A 16767-nucleotide genomic window follows, 5' to 3' on the forward strand; every position below is an offset into this window, starting at 1 on the left:
CCTAGTCTATTGGAAGGTGTCCCTGCCGATGTCAGGGAGGTTAGATTTGGATGATCTTTAAGGTCCTTTCCAACCAAAACCATTCTATGATTCTATGATGTTTTAATAGGCAAGTTCAAATACCTTCCTAATGACTTCACAGACAACCCATCAGCCTTCTCCAGACACTTCAGTTGATTACTTCTCTACGAGCTACTTCTGAAATTGAAGCTCTTTGTGCATATGCTACTAGCTTTGAATACCACTATTTAAAGCAAATATTCTTTGTGACTTGTCCTGAAATACTTTAAAAATTACCCATCATGCCTCTTATGGAGCGTGAAAGACATCAATGTTTAAGGCAACCATATTTATCTTTGGTATAAGGCTAGCTAAGGACCAGTACAGAATAAACCTTTACTCAACTGTAATTGATAAAATGTGGCATTCCAGAAAGTGCTTAATTTCCCATAAATATTAAATAATACTAGCATATAACTGGCATTATATTGTAATGCTTGTTTCTGTTATTTAATAAAATACAGCATACTGTGGAGGTTCTAATCCATAACTCTGTATTTCTTCTTCACATGAGTTATTCACTGCACTCTGAGAAGAGGCAATGCAGGTATTTTGCAAATCAGGTAATACACATGCATCCAGCAAAAGTGCCGTGAATAATAAAACTGTGAAATAAGGAAACAGTTATGAGTTAGTAGCCAAACAAACTTCTAGTTGCTGAGGAAACTGTTCTTCAGTAAAATGCTTGATGTCTTTTGTATTAAAATGAAACCAATCCAAATTGTATAGTAATACAGCAGGGAACTGATTTTCCTCCCACACAGATGTATATGAAGTAAGCAAGCTTGCTTAAGTTTAAAACTCATTTGAATCAAGAGAGAATTACACCCTGTATCTCCTCAAGATTTTGTTTTATTCTCTAGGATTTAACAATATTGACAATGGGAACAGAGTAGATGAAAGTGGTTTATTTGTGAAAAAAAACCCACAAAAACAACAAACAACCAAAAACCCCATCACCCCACACAATTAATATTAAGCAGAGAGATGTCATAAAATGGAATGCATCATGTGTTGGATACCTGTCATCGATTCCTAGTTTGCAGCATCATTATTGATGCACATTTAGATAAATTAAGAATATACAACAATGAATCTAAAACCATAGAGATGGACTGGTCACTTACATTGATTTATTATTAATCCACCAATGTTTTGCTAACTCTGAGTGTACTCTGACAACAGAGAGAGCCACTAAAAAGCAGCTTCACTGCTACAAGGAATTTCACTGTTTAGAATAAACAGAAAGATCTATCGAGTGGCTCATGTCAGTGAATATGCTGAAATAACATTTTACTCTTGGCATTGTACAGTGACTTAGGTTGATTTCTTCATCTGACCTTTGTTTGTTGAATAACCTTCTTTTCATTTGTCAATAATCATATTCAGGTTTATTATCTACTTGATAGTCCTTCACCATAACTTAACTGTCATTTTATGCTAATTTTCTATAAATCACCTAAAAAAACCCTAACCATCCAATAACGAAGAATAGACTATGATAGTGCACCTTTGACACAATTTGTAGTGGCGTAGTCCCCATGTGGCTGTGAAATGAATATTGACTATGTCAGGAATGTGTCAGGTATCAGTCCCAAAATTCTCAGGTGTATTCCAAGTCCCTAGAGGATACTTTGGTTTGTGTGCTGAAGCATTATATCAGAAAAAATATAAAATGTCAGACTTATGTCTCCAAGGTTAGGTGTCCTACATAATGCCACAGTTACATTGCCATTTCCCTTGCCTTTGCCATTTCCAAGCTGAGATTTTAGTGTCCTATAGGGGAAACAGGTTTCTCAGTTTTACACTAATTAGGCTTGACAGCTTTGTGTTTCCAAGTTGTTTGAAATTATTTTCCAAGCTACTTACTTTTGTTTTGCCAGCTATTTGCTATAAACATTTATGTGCTTGTTTATGATAATTAATATCTCTCATTTTCTTGCCTCATTAAATGAAGGTGCAGTAGAGTTATTAAAGTTGTAAGAAGATTTCAAGAATACAACAAGAAGGAGATATTGTTGTCCTTATTTATCTAGATTTAGTGCACTTGCATATGTCTGGTCTTTAGTTATTTTCTAATGTAACAAGAATTTATTTTCTCAATTTTAAACACGTGACTTACCCAAGGCACCTAGTTTAAATGAAATATCTGTCTCAAAGCTCCTCTTCTGTTCTTTTCTCTTCAATGGATCTTCCAATTACTAGAAAACATTTATTTGTTAAGATGAATTACAGATTGATATTAGCTCCCTCTCAGATGCTTTTTCTTTTGCCTCTGTGGAGAATTTGGACATTGTTGGAATGAGGATGCTCAACAAAGTTTAGGTTTCTGTTTGGCAGAACAGAGCTGTTGTCTGGGGTGTTCTGTCCTGCTCTTTGTGGTGTTCATTCTGCATCATATATAAGAATGTTGGAGAATGGCTCAGAGACAAGGGTCCTGTGCCTTTAGCCAATAGATTGTAAGCCTGCATGCCTAAGTTGTGCCTTGTCATGTATTAAGAAAATCTTTGAACGAACGTTGGTGCAGGCTCTGCTCATACAAAAAGGGGGAATTGTTGGAGAATGGCTCAGAGACAAGGGTCCTGAGCCCACCGAGCAATTGTATGATCAGAGCCTGCTCTAGCTGCTGATGCTGGGCCTTACTAGGGTTTGCCTGCAGCTGCTCGCAGCTGCTGATACATGAAGAATGTCAAGGACGCTTCAGCCCTGTGTACCGTGGTGTGTCGAAAACAGGTTAAGGGGAATTAGGAATAGTGGTCTGAGAAACCTAGTGTTATGATAACGGTGGTCTGAGAAACATTGTGTTACGGTACTGTCGTGTATTGAAAACAAGTCAACAGGAATCAGAAATAGTAGCATGAGAAACTTAGTGTTATGAGAAGCTTGTGCTGTAAGCTAACTGCAAGTAGGTGGACCGTGCGAATACGACCTTTAGAGCTTAAGCCAATCAGCTAGTGACTAGTAGGCATAATAATTATCATTGTCTGTATAAATATATGTACCCTGGACCAATAAACACACGTTGATTGATGCTCTATCTCCCACACGGAACCCGTCTCGGCGTGTCGTTCGTCTGCGGCTCTGCATAAGAATAGTGTCTGTGTCTGGAATTTAGCAACATACTGCAGTGATTACTATTAATTGACAAGAAGACTACTTTCTGTGGTATCTTTCAAGTGAGAATTCTTAAAAAGTTCTTGAACTTTTAAAACAGTGTAAAGATTAAATTTGGAAGGAAAACAAAATAAAGTTTTCTGATGTTGATAACATGATATAGAAATTTCATTTACAGTAGGAAATAACAGCAGTTACAGGGAAATGTATTTAAGCTTTTATAACATTTGGGCAGAATTGTTCTAGAATTCTTTGGGTTAACATGGACTACTTAATTCAGATGGTGCCCAAGAAAAAGGAAGAAAGAAAATCACCAGGAAAAGATAGTATTAAAAAAACATTTTATATAACCTTAGCTTGAAATAGTTGAGCTTAATGAGATAATGAAGATCCAGGCAAATTTGGTGTATTTCAAAACTGTCACAACTGTGCTACTGATCAACTTTTAATTGTGATCAGAATTTATTTGCTGTGCTAGAAGAAAGCTTCAAAACCTGAATTTTAAGTGTATTACAGCATTTCTTCTGAAGCAGAAAAATTAACTTTAGTAGTTTTCACTTTACTAGAAGTTGAATTTGTTGCAAAAAGGATAGTCTCACTTAACAGACACATATCCTGTACTGAATTTCAGATGCTTAATAAAATAATCCTTCTAAATACATTTTCCATACATAGAAACTGGAGAGAAGTTGGTGCTTTTGGAAGCCTCCAGAAGGAGACCTGTCTGCCTAATGAACTCTTCAGGACATCTAGTTATTCCATTAGCACTTCTTATTGCTTATTAAGAGCTTCTTTTTGGAAGACACAGCTAACATCAAAACTACAATGAACTGGCTTCCATCCAATATATACAGAATTCTCTCAAAATTTTGGTGTTCAAATTAAGATCATGAAAGATTGTTAGGGCTTTTTTGAGCTTTAGAAGAGTGATTATAGAATTACAACATAATGGAAATTATTGACATGATAGATTTTGTGCTGTATAAAATAAAAGAGGTCTGAACAGAGGTTCATTAAAAGAGATATTCTGAAAGGCTCTGTAACAGTTACATTATTACTGTGTGTGATTTGTCTTATTCATGTGAAGCTAGTTCCAAATAAGCAAGTTTTAATGAAAAATCTATTTTAGAAGGAATATTCCAAAGACATATCACTTAGTTCTCAAGTGTAGAAAAGCCAAAAGGCTGACCTGCTATTTTTTTCTTTAACAAGGCAGGTCTGGTCAATGATCAAAAATTAAATACATATTCTTTATTAGACGTGTTTTAGTCTAAATGATTACAGAAACATATTTTTGTCTGAAGCACAAGTAACACAACTTTTACTCAGTTGTTTTCCACACAATATTTTCTGTAAATTTAACAAGTATATATATAATCAGTTTTTTTCAAATATATACCAAACTATAGCTCTAACTCATTGAAAAATTAAAAGTTTATTTTCTTTTAAAATGAATGTTCATCAATTAAAAAGTATTGAAAATGTTTAGGACAAATGGAATCTGTCCTAGAATTATTGCAAATACTTCCTCTGATAACTAGGTGTAAAATATTTTTGGTGAGTTTTCTGAGGCTAACTTTGCAATATATACTCCTAAAAAACTACGTAAGACTAGATAAAAACAGACGACACAACTGTCCAAGCTCCAAGCACTTTCTATTATTGTGGTGATTCTTTGATTTGTTCAGCTTTGTTAATTAAAATTTGCACCACTAAACACTCTTACTCATTGGTTGCTGCACGTGTTTACTTTTTACTAGTATTCAGGTAATTGTTAATTTCTCAATTAACAGTTACCCAGAATTTTGAAATGTCCAGGAGTGATGAAGATGCTAACAGTAACAGGTGTAAAACAGCAATTATCAGCAATCATAAAACAAGCAAGCTGAGCAGGAGTTATTAAAAATCATATCCCAAGTTTGAAATAAAGTAAAATTTAGTGAGCACACTGTGCTGTTTTACCATTCTTAAACACAGTGAGACTATATAAATACAGGTGCTCACTTGTAACTTGTGTGTGCCAGCAGCCTAAGCTGTGAAGTAATTTAGAATTCAATTAATGTGAGAAGCTGAACAAAACAAATCCCTTAGCAATGCCAGGACATGAATGCCTGTTTTTCCAAACTAGAATATACAAACAAGAAAATCCAGTTTGTGAAAGAGAAGCATATTGCAAAAGTTGCATCTTGGCTACTGTATGAATGCCAGTTAAGTGATGAATACAGGAGAGCAACTACTGTAAATAAATATATTATTTTAAAAATTAAGTTATTTGGTCTCTTGTATGTTATATTCTCCCTGTCTGGAGCTTCCCAAAGAATCCACAGGAAGTAAACACCCAGTTTCAAACTATTTCCCAAGGATTTCAGTACTTCCGTCAGCTGATGAAAATCAGCATTGCTTCATTTACACTAAATTAGCTTCAAATGCAGAAGATTAAGTCAATGGAGAGGCTTCTCCATTGTTACTGGATGAGGAGTTGTCAGTTGTTGTTTGTTTGGTCTTATGGAGACTACTATAATGCTATCAGTTAAGATTTCATTTGAGATGAAATATTGCAAATAGAGGTAAGAATCCTACTGCCACAAAATGGCAAAAATAATAAGCTTTGTCAGGCAGCGTCTGTACAGCTGCAGCAGCTATGAACCACCTGAACTCCTACAGCAGTGTGACTAACAGATACACACAAATATTTTAGAGGTAAGGCAGTGCACCCCAGTGATTAAGCCCTTCACAACCAGAGCAATTGTCTCAATTTCATGACCCTGTAACTTGACAACTCAACGTAGAGATTTCTGAGTAGCTCTTGATAAAGTCAGTTGAGCCAAGCACTGTAAAACCCAAGAAGGTGGTGGTAAAAGGTGATGTTAGCAACTGACGGACAGACATCAGGATGTGAACAGCTAAACTTGCTAAAGTGCAGGACATCACCAGATGAGATGCTTAAGAGAGGCTTGAATGCCAAGATGCCTAGGGTTGTTCTGGGGAATAGCATTCACTACGATAATATACCTTTTGTTACTTTAATCTCCTGCTTGGAACATGGTCCAAGTGCGTAAAAGAAGCTTGACATCACTTCTTCCAAACAGTGGAAGAAGCAGCAAGTTTGAATTCCACTCCGTATCCTCAGTAGTTCTTTTTTTGGATTTGCTTGCTTGGTGGCCTTGTGAACCTGAATACATTAAAGGAAAAGTTGGTCTCTATGTCTTTCACTTCTTATCTTCAGCATCATCAGGAAGAGTGCAGTTCTAACCTCTTTGTTTGTGCAGTGTTTCAAGCTTACATATATTTAAAAAAAAAAAAAAAATTACAAGCTGTTATTAGTGTTAATTTTTTTTTGCCAGTAACTGGAGGAGGTGACTATCTTGGCCTGTGACTGTGTTTTTGTCTGCAGAAATTCCCAGGACTATGAGGACATGCAGAAACAACATTTTTTAGAAATGTACATAGAGACTTCCCAAGTCTGTAGTGGCTCTGAGTGATTTTTTTTTTTTTTAATTTTTAAATTAAATTTTTAATTTACAATAAGGAACCATGGTGTTTGGTGGTATGCAGTTCCTCTGCAAATCTGTTATTGATGGTATGTCAGACAATAATGATTACTTAGGATAAAAGTTTTCTAAAAATGATAGGGTATTCTCTTTCTCCTTGTTGAATCTGGGGTCCTCTGTAACAAGGAATATGAAAGGTGTGAAAATAGAACAGTTAGACAAAGAAGATCAGGCATGTTAAACCTTTTTTTTAGACTCTACACAGCTGTGAAATCATATTGAGAGACTTATGGCTTTCAGAGACAGCAGTTCCCAGCTTTTTGGAACTGACTGAAGAATATTTCTCTTTTTTGGGGGACAGTGTTCTGTAGGTTTATCCTGGGGATTTGAATCCTGTCAAACCTATGGGCAATCAGCATAATGACACAGTCTTGGGGAGAAAAAAAATTACTGTTTAAAAATTTTGCATATGCATATACTTTTTATGTATATGTCTGTACATACTCTATTTTTCAGGTAAAAATACACCTTGACTTTAATCCTAAGTCAAAATCAGTTTCTTTAAATATTTGACTGTTGTGAATAGTCTTCATGGTTATTTAAGGATCTTGGCCCTCATTGCCATGACTAGATAATACTTATTATTCTGTTCTAACAATATGTTTTTTTTTTGTCAACATTTGGAAGATATTTAGCTGTTTAAAATCTTCTTTTACTTGAAAGAGGCAGATTTTCCACAGTTGAGATGTCCCTACTAGTGCAATTTTTAGGTAATGTCAGACTATGCCTGAGACCTCATCTGGGCTTATTCATGACTATGTCATCTTATTTTGGCACTAAAAACATTTATGTCACTATGTCACAAGTTCTTATTACGTTGGAAAGTGAAACCCACAAGATTTCTATTTAAACATTGGTTATGTTTTCTTTGGGTTTTTTTATATCTATTAAGATGCTACTCTTCATAAATCATAAAAATGAGGTACTTTATGTCAGATTATTAGAAACAAATCTTCCTTAACTGTATCTCCCTCCTAATTTCCCTTTACTGATGTATCTGCTTTCCAACTCTAGTGAATACACTGTCTGTATGTCCCACAGATTCACTATAAGTTTATGGGGTGTGTGCCCTCACTTTAATTGTGTTCTTAAATGGCAGGGCTATGACATGCTGCTGTGCCTCTATGATCAACAAATAAAAAGCTCTGCTCCTTTCTTTAGTGTTTAACTTCAGGTTGTAACTGGGTAAAAGAGACCAATCAAACCAACCAAAAAAAGAATCACAGGTTTGAAAAAAGAATCAAAAATTTCAGAATGAATATCTGGGAATGGATGTTGAGGATATCTCTGGGGCCTATGTTGTGCAATGGGCTACCTGCACTGCGGGTTCGGATCATGGCCATCCTTACCACCTATCAAAAGTATTGACTCTTCAAGCTTAGGCTAGGGTCTTGAAACACTTAGCAAGCTCAGCAGTGCTTGCTCTTAGTAGGTCCATTTGTCCAGCTCTGCATGGTTCCCCAGGCAATATGTAGGCATTTTAACTACTAGTTACAATGAGATTCAACTGAAAGGATTGTACTATTTACAAATATTAGTCTGGGTGAAGCTCTGAACTTTAATGTGGTTTTGTTTCTGCTTGAGTTCTGTTTCTAATGCACATCTGTATACCACAGTTCCACTTTCACAAATTACATAGATTTCTATTTTAAAGTACTGAAATTGATTTTTTCAACTCAAAAAATTCCCTGTTTATATCCATAATTAATATTTTTTTCTTTCTGTAGTTAGATAATTGGTTTCTTAAAACCTCTTTATTAGCTGTATGAAAGGCTGCCTTTAGTAAGGTTAGCTTTACCTGAAACTAGTCTGTTACTGACCAAGAATTTGTGTTCTCTTCATACTGAATTAATAGCAGAGATAAGTAGCAGCAAATTTAAAAAGTAGCAAGTCTGAAGCAAAATATTACAATCACTGGGAGCTGAACTCTGGAGAAGTTTGGATCTGGATCAAAACTTGATGGCTCAGACCCATTTTTAACATTGATTTCTTACTCTATTCCATGCTAATGTTAGTCTACAAAACTAGTGTGAAGGAGTGGAAAATCATGATCAGTTCTTAACAATAAATAGGATGTATCAGTATTTGTTATCATCACAATATAATATAGATTATTTGTGTTGGAGGGATATAGGGGTACAGAGCTGAATTAGGCACCATGTCCAAAAGGGTTGATTCTTACAAGAATTAATATATTCATTACTTCTAATAACTTTTCCAACTGCATGTACCAAGAAATTAGTGATAACCAACAGAGCATGATCTTCTCTTTTAACAGAGATATTGATACAATCAAATGTAAAACCCACCAACTGTATTCATAGATACAATAGAGTGATAGGAAATTTATATGAATATTCATATATTGAGCTCAAAAAATGGGAACCTTCTTATTCATCACTTTAAAACATGTTTATAGAATACAAATATATTGGTGCTTGATTTTTTTCCTAGTGTTGATGAAAATGAATAGTACTTGGGGACCACGTCTGCCTATTAAAGTGATGTGATACATTACCATGCTTGTACAGAAATGAGCACAGATGGCGGGTCTATTACTTCTCTAGCAAGAAATTTGTCATTTTTTTTTCCCTAGGATTCAAATCTGAGCAACAATTGCTCAAGTCAGGCTACCTCTGTGGGGATCCTTAGAGTGTTTTTTCCATTACTTGTGCATTAGCAGTAAAAGAAACAGAAAGTGATTAATGCTGTATTAAAACTTCATAATGAATTAAGTTTCTCAAACCAAGAGTCTGAGTTTTTTATGTTTTTTCCCCCACCTAAAGAAAAACATATTTTGCATGTAAATGTAAGTCTATGGGGATGAAGTTTTGTGTACTATGCTCAGATTCACAATAGCCCATTTAGCTCTGACAGATCATTTAGTTCACATTAGAATGTTTGAAGATGTTAGATTTATAGACCTTTGTTAATGAAACGCAATGATATGTGGAAAATAACAACATATAAGTAAGTTTATAATTTCTGTATGCAAAAGATATAATTTCAAACAGGAAAAGAGTAGATTAAACAAAAAGGGGTTGAATTCTGTAATCTTACTTTCATGATAAGAATCGATAAAGAAATATTTCATAAAGCTTTGTCAATGCCTTATTATACACCTGAAGAAAGAAAAGGGTTTTCAACCTGCCTTGTGACTTGTCAGAGCCTATAATTACAAAAGACTCAAAGTTAAATGATAGTTTTTAATGTCAATTGATCAAAGTTAGATCTCCTTGCAGTGAAAACAAATTTAATATGGATTAGTATTTCCAATAACAGGAGAAAAGGCAAACATGCATTTACTTACTTCAGTATGTTGAGTGTATTCACCATCATTTAGCAATGCAACATCACATGAAAAATGTTCAGCATCTATGATGTGAACTGGTACACAAAGACAGTATTGTCAAACTTGGTGTGGTGGTTGACCCCAGCTGGATTCCAGGTGCCCACCAAAACAGCTCTGTCACTCCCCTCCTCAGCTGGACAGGAGGAGAACAATATGACAAAATGCTCATGGATTGAGATAAGGACAGGGAGAGATCACTCAGAAATTACCATCACCGGCATAACAGACTTGTCTTGGGATATTAATTTAATTTATTGCCAGTCAAATCAGAGTAGGGTAATGAGAAATAAAGCCAAATCTTACAACACCTTCCCTCCACCCCTCCCTTCCTCCTGGGCTCAACTTCACTCCCAATTTCCTTACCTTCTGCCACTGAGAAGTGCAGGGGAACAGGGGATGGGGGTGCTGGTCAGTTTATCACAGGTTGTCTCTGCCGCTCTTTCCTCCTCACACTTGTCCCCTGCTCCAGCATTGAGTCCTTCTCAAGGGAGATAGACCTCCATGAACTCCAACATGGGTCCTTCCCACGGGCTGCAGCTCTTCATGAACTTCTCCAGTGTCGGTCCTTTCCATGGGGTGCAGTCCTTCAGGAACAGACTGTTCCAGTGAAGGCTTCCCCCACAGGTTCACAAGTCCTGACAGCAAACCTGCTCCAGATTCTTTTAACGGGATCACTGTTCCTGCCGGAAGCCTTCTCCAGTATTGGCTTTCCACAGGGTCACAGCCTCCTTTGGGCACATAAGTCTGCTCCAGCATGGAGTCCTCCACAGGTTGCGGGTGGATATCTGCTCTACCATGGCTCTCCACAGGCTGCAGGGGCACAGCCTGCCTCACCATGGTCTTCACCACAGGCTGCAGGGGAATCTCTGCTCAGGTGCCTGGAGCACCTCCTGCACCTCCTTCTTCACTGACCTTGGTGTCTGCAGAGTTGTTTCTCTTATATTCTCAACTCCTCTCCTCCTGCTTGTCTTGAGCAACAGTTTTTCCCCCCTTCTTAAATACGTTATCACAGAGGTGCTACCACCATTGCTGATGGGCTTGGCCTTGGCCAGCGGTGGGTCCATCTTGGAGCCAGCTGGCATTGGCTCTGTCAGACTTGCAGGAAGTTTCCATTACCAAAATCTTCCAAATGGGATTGCATTCTTCCAAATGGGATTGCATTCTTTTTGTTCCATCCAAATGAATCTTAACTTTTGATATTTACCTCTTTATTTTCCATATGTAATGCTTTATAAGGCTTGTTCCTGGGTGAAAATTAGCATCCTGAACTTGGAAGATTAATTTCAACATTGGATTCTCCCTGAATATAAAATTAAAAACTCCTGAAGGAGTAAAACCTTTACAAAACTGGAATAAACCAGCACTTCAAAAGCATAAGGATTTCTGGAGAGAGAGAGAAGTAACAACTTGTTTAAGGATCAAGCTGGGGAATGTGGTAAACATCTAGTAGACCCGAGGATAAACCACAGACCTTTGAATTCAGTAGTGATTATACCAGTCCTGGACCCAAAGTTTTTGTTATAGATATAGTCTTGTGTGTTATTTGGGGTCTGGTGGGGCCTGTAACAAACAAAAATGTCAGGTGGATGGGCTGAAATGTGTCAGTTGTCACAGAACAGGTTTTGAACTGTTTTAGGGGAAGTCAGTGCATTTCTGAAGGTTTTAATTCCCAGATAAGCTAAATTAATAAAACTGTAGCCTAGACAAGTCTCAGCTTCTCTATGGTTTGTTTCTTCCTGCATGGTTTAAGAAATGACTATTGACTGAATTCAAAGAGAAAGGGTATTTTTTTTTTTTACATAGTTATGCAGTTCACAGGCAAATGTGTAATAGTTGGGTTTGCAGCATTTGAAAAAAGGTGTTAATTGAAGATTCTGAGTGACAGAAAGTGAGAACATAGGTTTTGCATGCTGTGAAACAGAAAATGAGAGCACCGTACAGAAAAGGTAGCCATAACCTTTAAGATTTTTTTTTTATAGTGTTATAGTATGAAGAGAAATTGCTGTATTGCACTAAACCACTGTGATGAGTTACAACTGTTGTCCAGCTGGTAAGTGCAGTATTGTTCAGCTGGAAAGGGGAAGGAAGGAATGAATTCCATATTGAATTATCTATTTTGATTTGCACAAATGACTGGGAAAGAAGGAGTTTTGAGGAAAACCTTGGAGAAGGTTTTTAGTTTTTATGGGGTTTTTTTGTTTGTTTGTTGTTTTTTTTTTTTTCTTTTAGTTTGTTTGTTTTGTTTTGTTTTATCTTTAGAAACTACCAGAAGATTTTTTGATCCTACTCAAATTACTGCGTTAAACATTCTCCCAAGTCAAGTAGGCACACTGCAGATTTTGTACACACCCAGCTACTTTACCCCAACACTACAAACTGGCAAATTGCCCTCTCACTACAAGACAGCACAAAAATCTCTCTGCTATAAACCAATATACCATTTTATGAACAATATGAGCCATTCATATATTCAGTGTATTCAACAGTGCTATGAAGGGTTTTTTTAAACTCAACTACCATGTTCCAATGAACTACATTAAGTACATTAAGCCTTGCTGTCCTGATTGTGCAGCGTTAACATCCATTCCAAGTAATAGTATTGCTAGTGAATCCGTAAAGGGTTCCATAATGGCCTTCAGTAATGAGCTTATTATTTTTAGTATTTACCTTTAGCTGATACAGTGTGTCCTGAATGTTGGATACAGCTGACTATTTTCTCAAATGAAGAATGAATAAATCTGGAATCTTTAACTTGTGACTAATCCTAGGTGATCATTGCTGTGATATCTTGATATGTAATTGAATTTAAATTTTATATTATATCTGCTTCCAGTGAACTTGATTGCTTGCAGAAGAAATAGAGTACACTTGGCCTAAATAGCACATGTAGAGCTGTATGTAGAAGGTCTAGAATTTTAGTATTTACTGTGCAAAACCAAATGCTTTAAAGGATCTAAGCACTGAAAGACTGCTAGATCTTGATACTTCCAGGAAAATTTTGCTGATCCTTAGAATTAGCTCACTTTTGGAGCATTTTGCGAAACATGTAGTTTAAAAAGTGTCTTTTTGTAATGGCTAAAGGAACTACTAATTTTTGTCACACATATAGAAGACAGATAGTGCTCTCTGTGACCTATGGAAAACTTAGAGTCATTTTGTATGATAGGGATAATTTATATCTATGTGCATGGCCAATGTCATTTTAGGAATGGTATCTGGGTCCATGTAAACTTCCTTAGGAATATCGTCAGTCTCACTTAAGGTGATATTTCAAAGACAAAATATCATTGTTATGTGGCAACCTCATTTTAATGAACAGTATTAGTTGTTTAGCACACATGTAAGGTTTTCTGCAGAGCTAAGAGGACCTGAAATGTTTTTCATAAAACAGATTCTGCAAAATTTGAATATACTGTGTTGTCTTTGCTCATATGCAGATCTAATAGGCAGGAATTAGGCATTTCTTTATTCCTGTTAGGGTTCTTTTCTTTCTTTTTTTTACAGAATAACAGCTGGCAAAATATTTTTGAGACAGAGATATATAGAGCTATCCTTTTGTAGGGTATGCAGACAAAGCCCAACATATGGAGGGTATTTGCATAATGTACAGTATCTGTGATGAGAAGGTAGATACTCAGTTTTTCTTGCATAACTTGAGCATTACATATAACATGGGAAGTTGAATAAAGAATTACATCTTAATAAGTCACAGAATTCTGCTAGGTGGTTAATTTTAGTCTATGTATTTTGAGTTTTGATATATTAGAAACAATGTTTTACTACAGCAGTTCTTTCTTGAATGAGCATATAACTGGTTTCTGTTGCTTCTTTCTTACATATCTATTCTGTACTTATATCAGTTATGTAATGCTTAATAACTTATGCACAATTTGGCTGCTGTCCCGAAGTAAATATCCTATCTGCATGTGAATTCACAAAACACTAGGAAACTTCAGGTGTAGTTCTGAACATACAGTATAGAATCTTGAGTTTGTTATAAAAACCTGAAATGTCAGGCATTTAGGCAATCATCATGTAGTTTGTGTTTAGCAAAACCAAAATGAAGGACAGTCTTTGTACACACAAGAAACCAGGCACAGGGCTGAATGTTTGTTGCTTCAAAATGTAGATAACTTTTTTCTTGTTAAAGTTTGTAGTAAAATTAAAGCTATAATAAATAATACAACTTTGTGTAAAGTAGTAATTATACTATGTTGTATTTCTTTTCTGTGAAAAATATGTGCACAAAATTAATGCATCTCATTAAAGTGGAATGTTGGTGAGAATGAATACAAACTAGAAGATGTGTCTCTGAGAGTAGAATAACTTACTAAACCATCTTTGTGTGTGTGTTTGTGTATTAAACTAGCTATACTCATCGTGTGGTTGGCAGTGGAATCAAAGCTCAGTCTGCAAATCCAGAAGTAAAAGTGAAGGGAACAGATCCTGTAATAAGTCAAATTATTGACAAGCTGAAACATATTATTCAGGTAAGCTGTTTTTACCTACAGATATAGTATAGTACTAAAGACCACTCTAGTAGTGAAAATATTAATTTACTGTACGTTAAAGGTTAATTATTAATTCAAGTTACTGCTCAGTGCACATCAGCAGCAAAATACTGTTTGCTCATTGTCTCACTTTAATTGTTAAAATTATTTAGTTAAAAAGTTTGCATATGGTAGATAAGTGTAGGAATTCAGACTCTGGCATCTGGGCCATCTGTACCTGTGAGCACCACAGCTCAGCATCGCAGTGAGTGTACAGAGGCACAAACAATATAATTTAGGGATATTAACATATGTTTAAAAAATGATAGAACATCATTTCACTCTTTCATAAATCTAGGTTCTTTCTTATCTAGTCTTGCTGTGAGGTTTTTTGTTTAGATGCCAGATAGAAAATCTAGGAGGTTTGAACAAGAATATCATGTTTGCGAAAGGAGATGGTGATCCTTACCTGATGTACATATCTGTGAGTTACTAAATTTAAGGCTTACAAGGCAGTCAATTTCAGTATGGTTCTGCACAATCACAGTATAGTAATGCGTTTTTAAGGATTATAAATATCTTTTGTTACATGCTGTAGCTATATGCACAGATAGCCAGAATTACAGGACAAAAACCTGATTCTACTGAAACCAACAGTTATTTTGCTGACAACTCTGTATTTCAATTTAAAAACATAGGTTTTCACTCTAATCTGAACACACAGTGATAAGAAAAGTTCTAGTGACATTTCTTGTCAGTGACCCATCTAACCCAGTATCCTCTCATCTGCCCTGGGAAAAGGAGAGGCTAATTAGGGAGGACATGCAAGCTTGGCATCTTTATGGTCTCTACTCCCCTTCTCTATCTCATTCCCCAAACATGAGAATTAGAGATATTCGTTCTTCCTTGCCTAGTATACTTAGTTCCGTCTAAGGACTTGCTTTAATTTTGTTTTTCCATTTTCTTGGCAGCTTTTAAATACAGTTTCCCAAATGGTTTTTGGAGTTGAAATATTACTGATAGCTTAATGATAAACTCTCTCAGTTCTTATTTCTCTATTTCTGAAAAATAACTCTTCTCTGACAACAAAGGAAAGAGTGGTGAAATAGAAAAAAAAAAAAAAGAAAAAAACAGAAAAATTTCTTGTCCATCATTAAGATTGTTTTCTGGGAGAAGTGGCATCCAGATTGAAGCTCAAAGGCAATCATTATTCCTTCCTACTTAAAAGAAATATCTTCTGTAGCCCTCTGGCTTCAGCATGCTTTTGTCTCTCTTTATTAAAATGGTGACTACAATGGTGAGAAAATGAATACAATTTTCCCTCCAAAGAGATGCTATGACTTAATTAAGAACTACAAATTACTGTGCAAAGAAAAACATTGCAAGTCTTGCTGGATAAGTCTCAAGGTCTTTCATCTATCAGGAATGCCCTCCTTTGATATTAAAATTGCACTGTACAGTTCATTGTGTTGTTTTCCTCTAGAGACTAGGAGTCTTGTTGTTTCCTCCTCAAGTGAGGATCTCAAAGGGTGAAATAGAACAACTCAGTTATAAGGTATTTCATTTTGAGAGCTTATTTGACCGTGTTCCAAAAGGCTAGAGAGGGTCTTGGGGAGAAGAACATACAATTTACATACTGCAAATATTACTAATCTCCAAATACGTTATCTTTCTATGGGATAGTTTCCTTTCTTGCAGATCTGAGTATGGAAATAGGGTCAGGGGATAAAGAGAGCATCAAATTCCTCAGAGACCCAACATAGAACTGCTTTTCCTCAGATAAAAGGGCTGAAGAAACTGCAGAAAAAGCTTTCTTCTGTAACATTTACTGCTTGGGAACGGAGGATGGGGACCGTAAATTAGAGATACACATACAAAAGATCACCTTTTTGTCCTCTGTGATATGAAAAGGATGAATCACATACTGAGTTTATGATGGACAGATTAAATAAGGGGAGCTTAATGAATTGTGGTGTTGCCTCAGAGATTGACGGAGTCATACTTAAGTCTAGCACTCTTTGTAAGCGGTATTACTTCACTTCAAAAATTTGAAACAGCTGATTTAGTAGAAAAAAATCATACTTGTCCTGTTTTTCAGAACTAATTCCTGAAATCTGTAAAAGTTTATTTATTTTAATTTAGCTTTAAGGTGACACAGATTGGCAGGATGATATATACCTTGCTATTCATGGAGGCAACC

At 35.9% G+C, this 16767-nt stretch overlaps 1 protein-coding gene across 1 annotated transcript in view; it reads left to right on the forward strand.

Annotated features, from left to right (window-relative positions):
* GPC5 (glypican 5) overlaps positions 1–16767 on the forward strand; it is a 406783-nt gene that overhangs the window by 238172 nt on the left and 151844 nt on the right. The window contains exon 6 of the mRNA XM_042805836.1: positions 14447–14567. Coding sequence (XP_042661770.1) covers positions 14447–14567 — 121 coding nt within the window. The remainder of the gene's footprint in view (positions 1–14446; positions 14568–16767) is intronic.

This window comes from Tyto alba, unplaced genomic scaffold (assembly GCF_018691265.1).
Source record: "Tyto alba isolate M040663 unplaced genomic scaffold, T.alba_DEE_v4.0 Super-Scaffold_45, whole genome shotgun sequence".
Taxonomy (NCBI): Eukaryota; Metazoa; Chordata; class Aves; order Strigiformes; family Tytonidae; genus Tyto; species Tyto alba.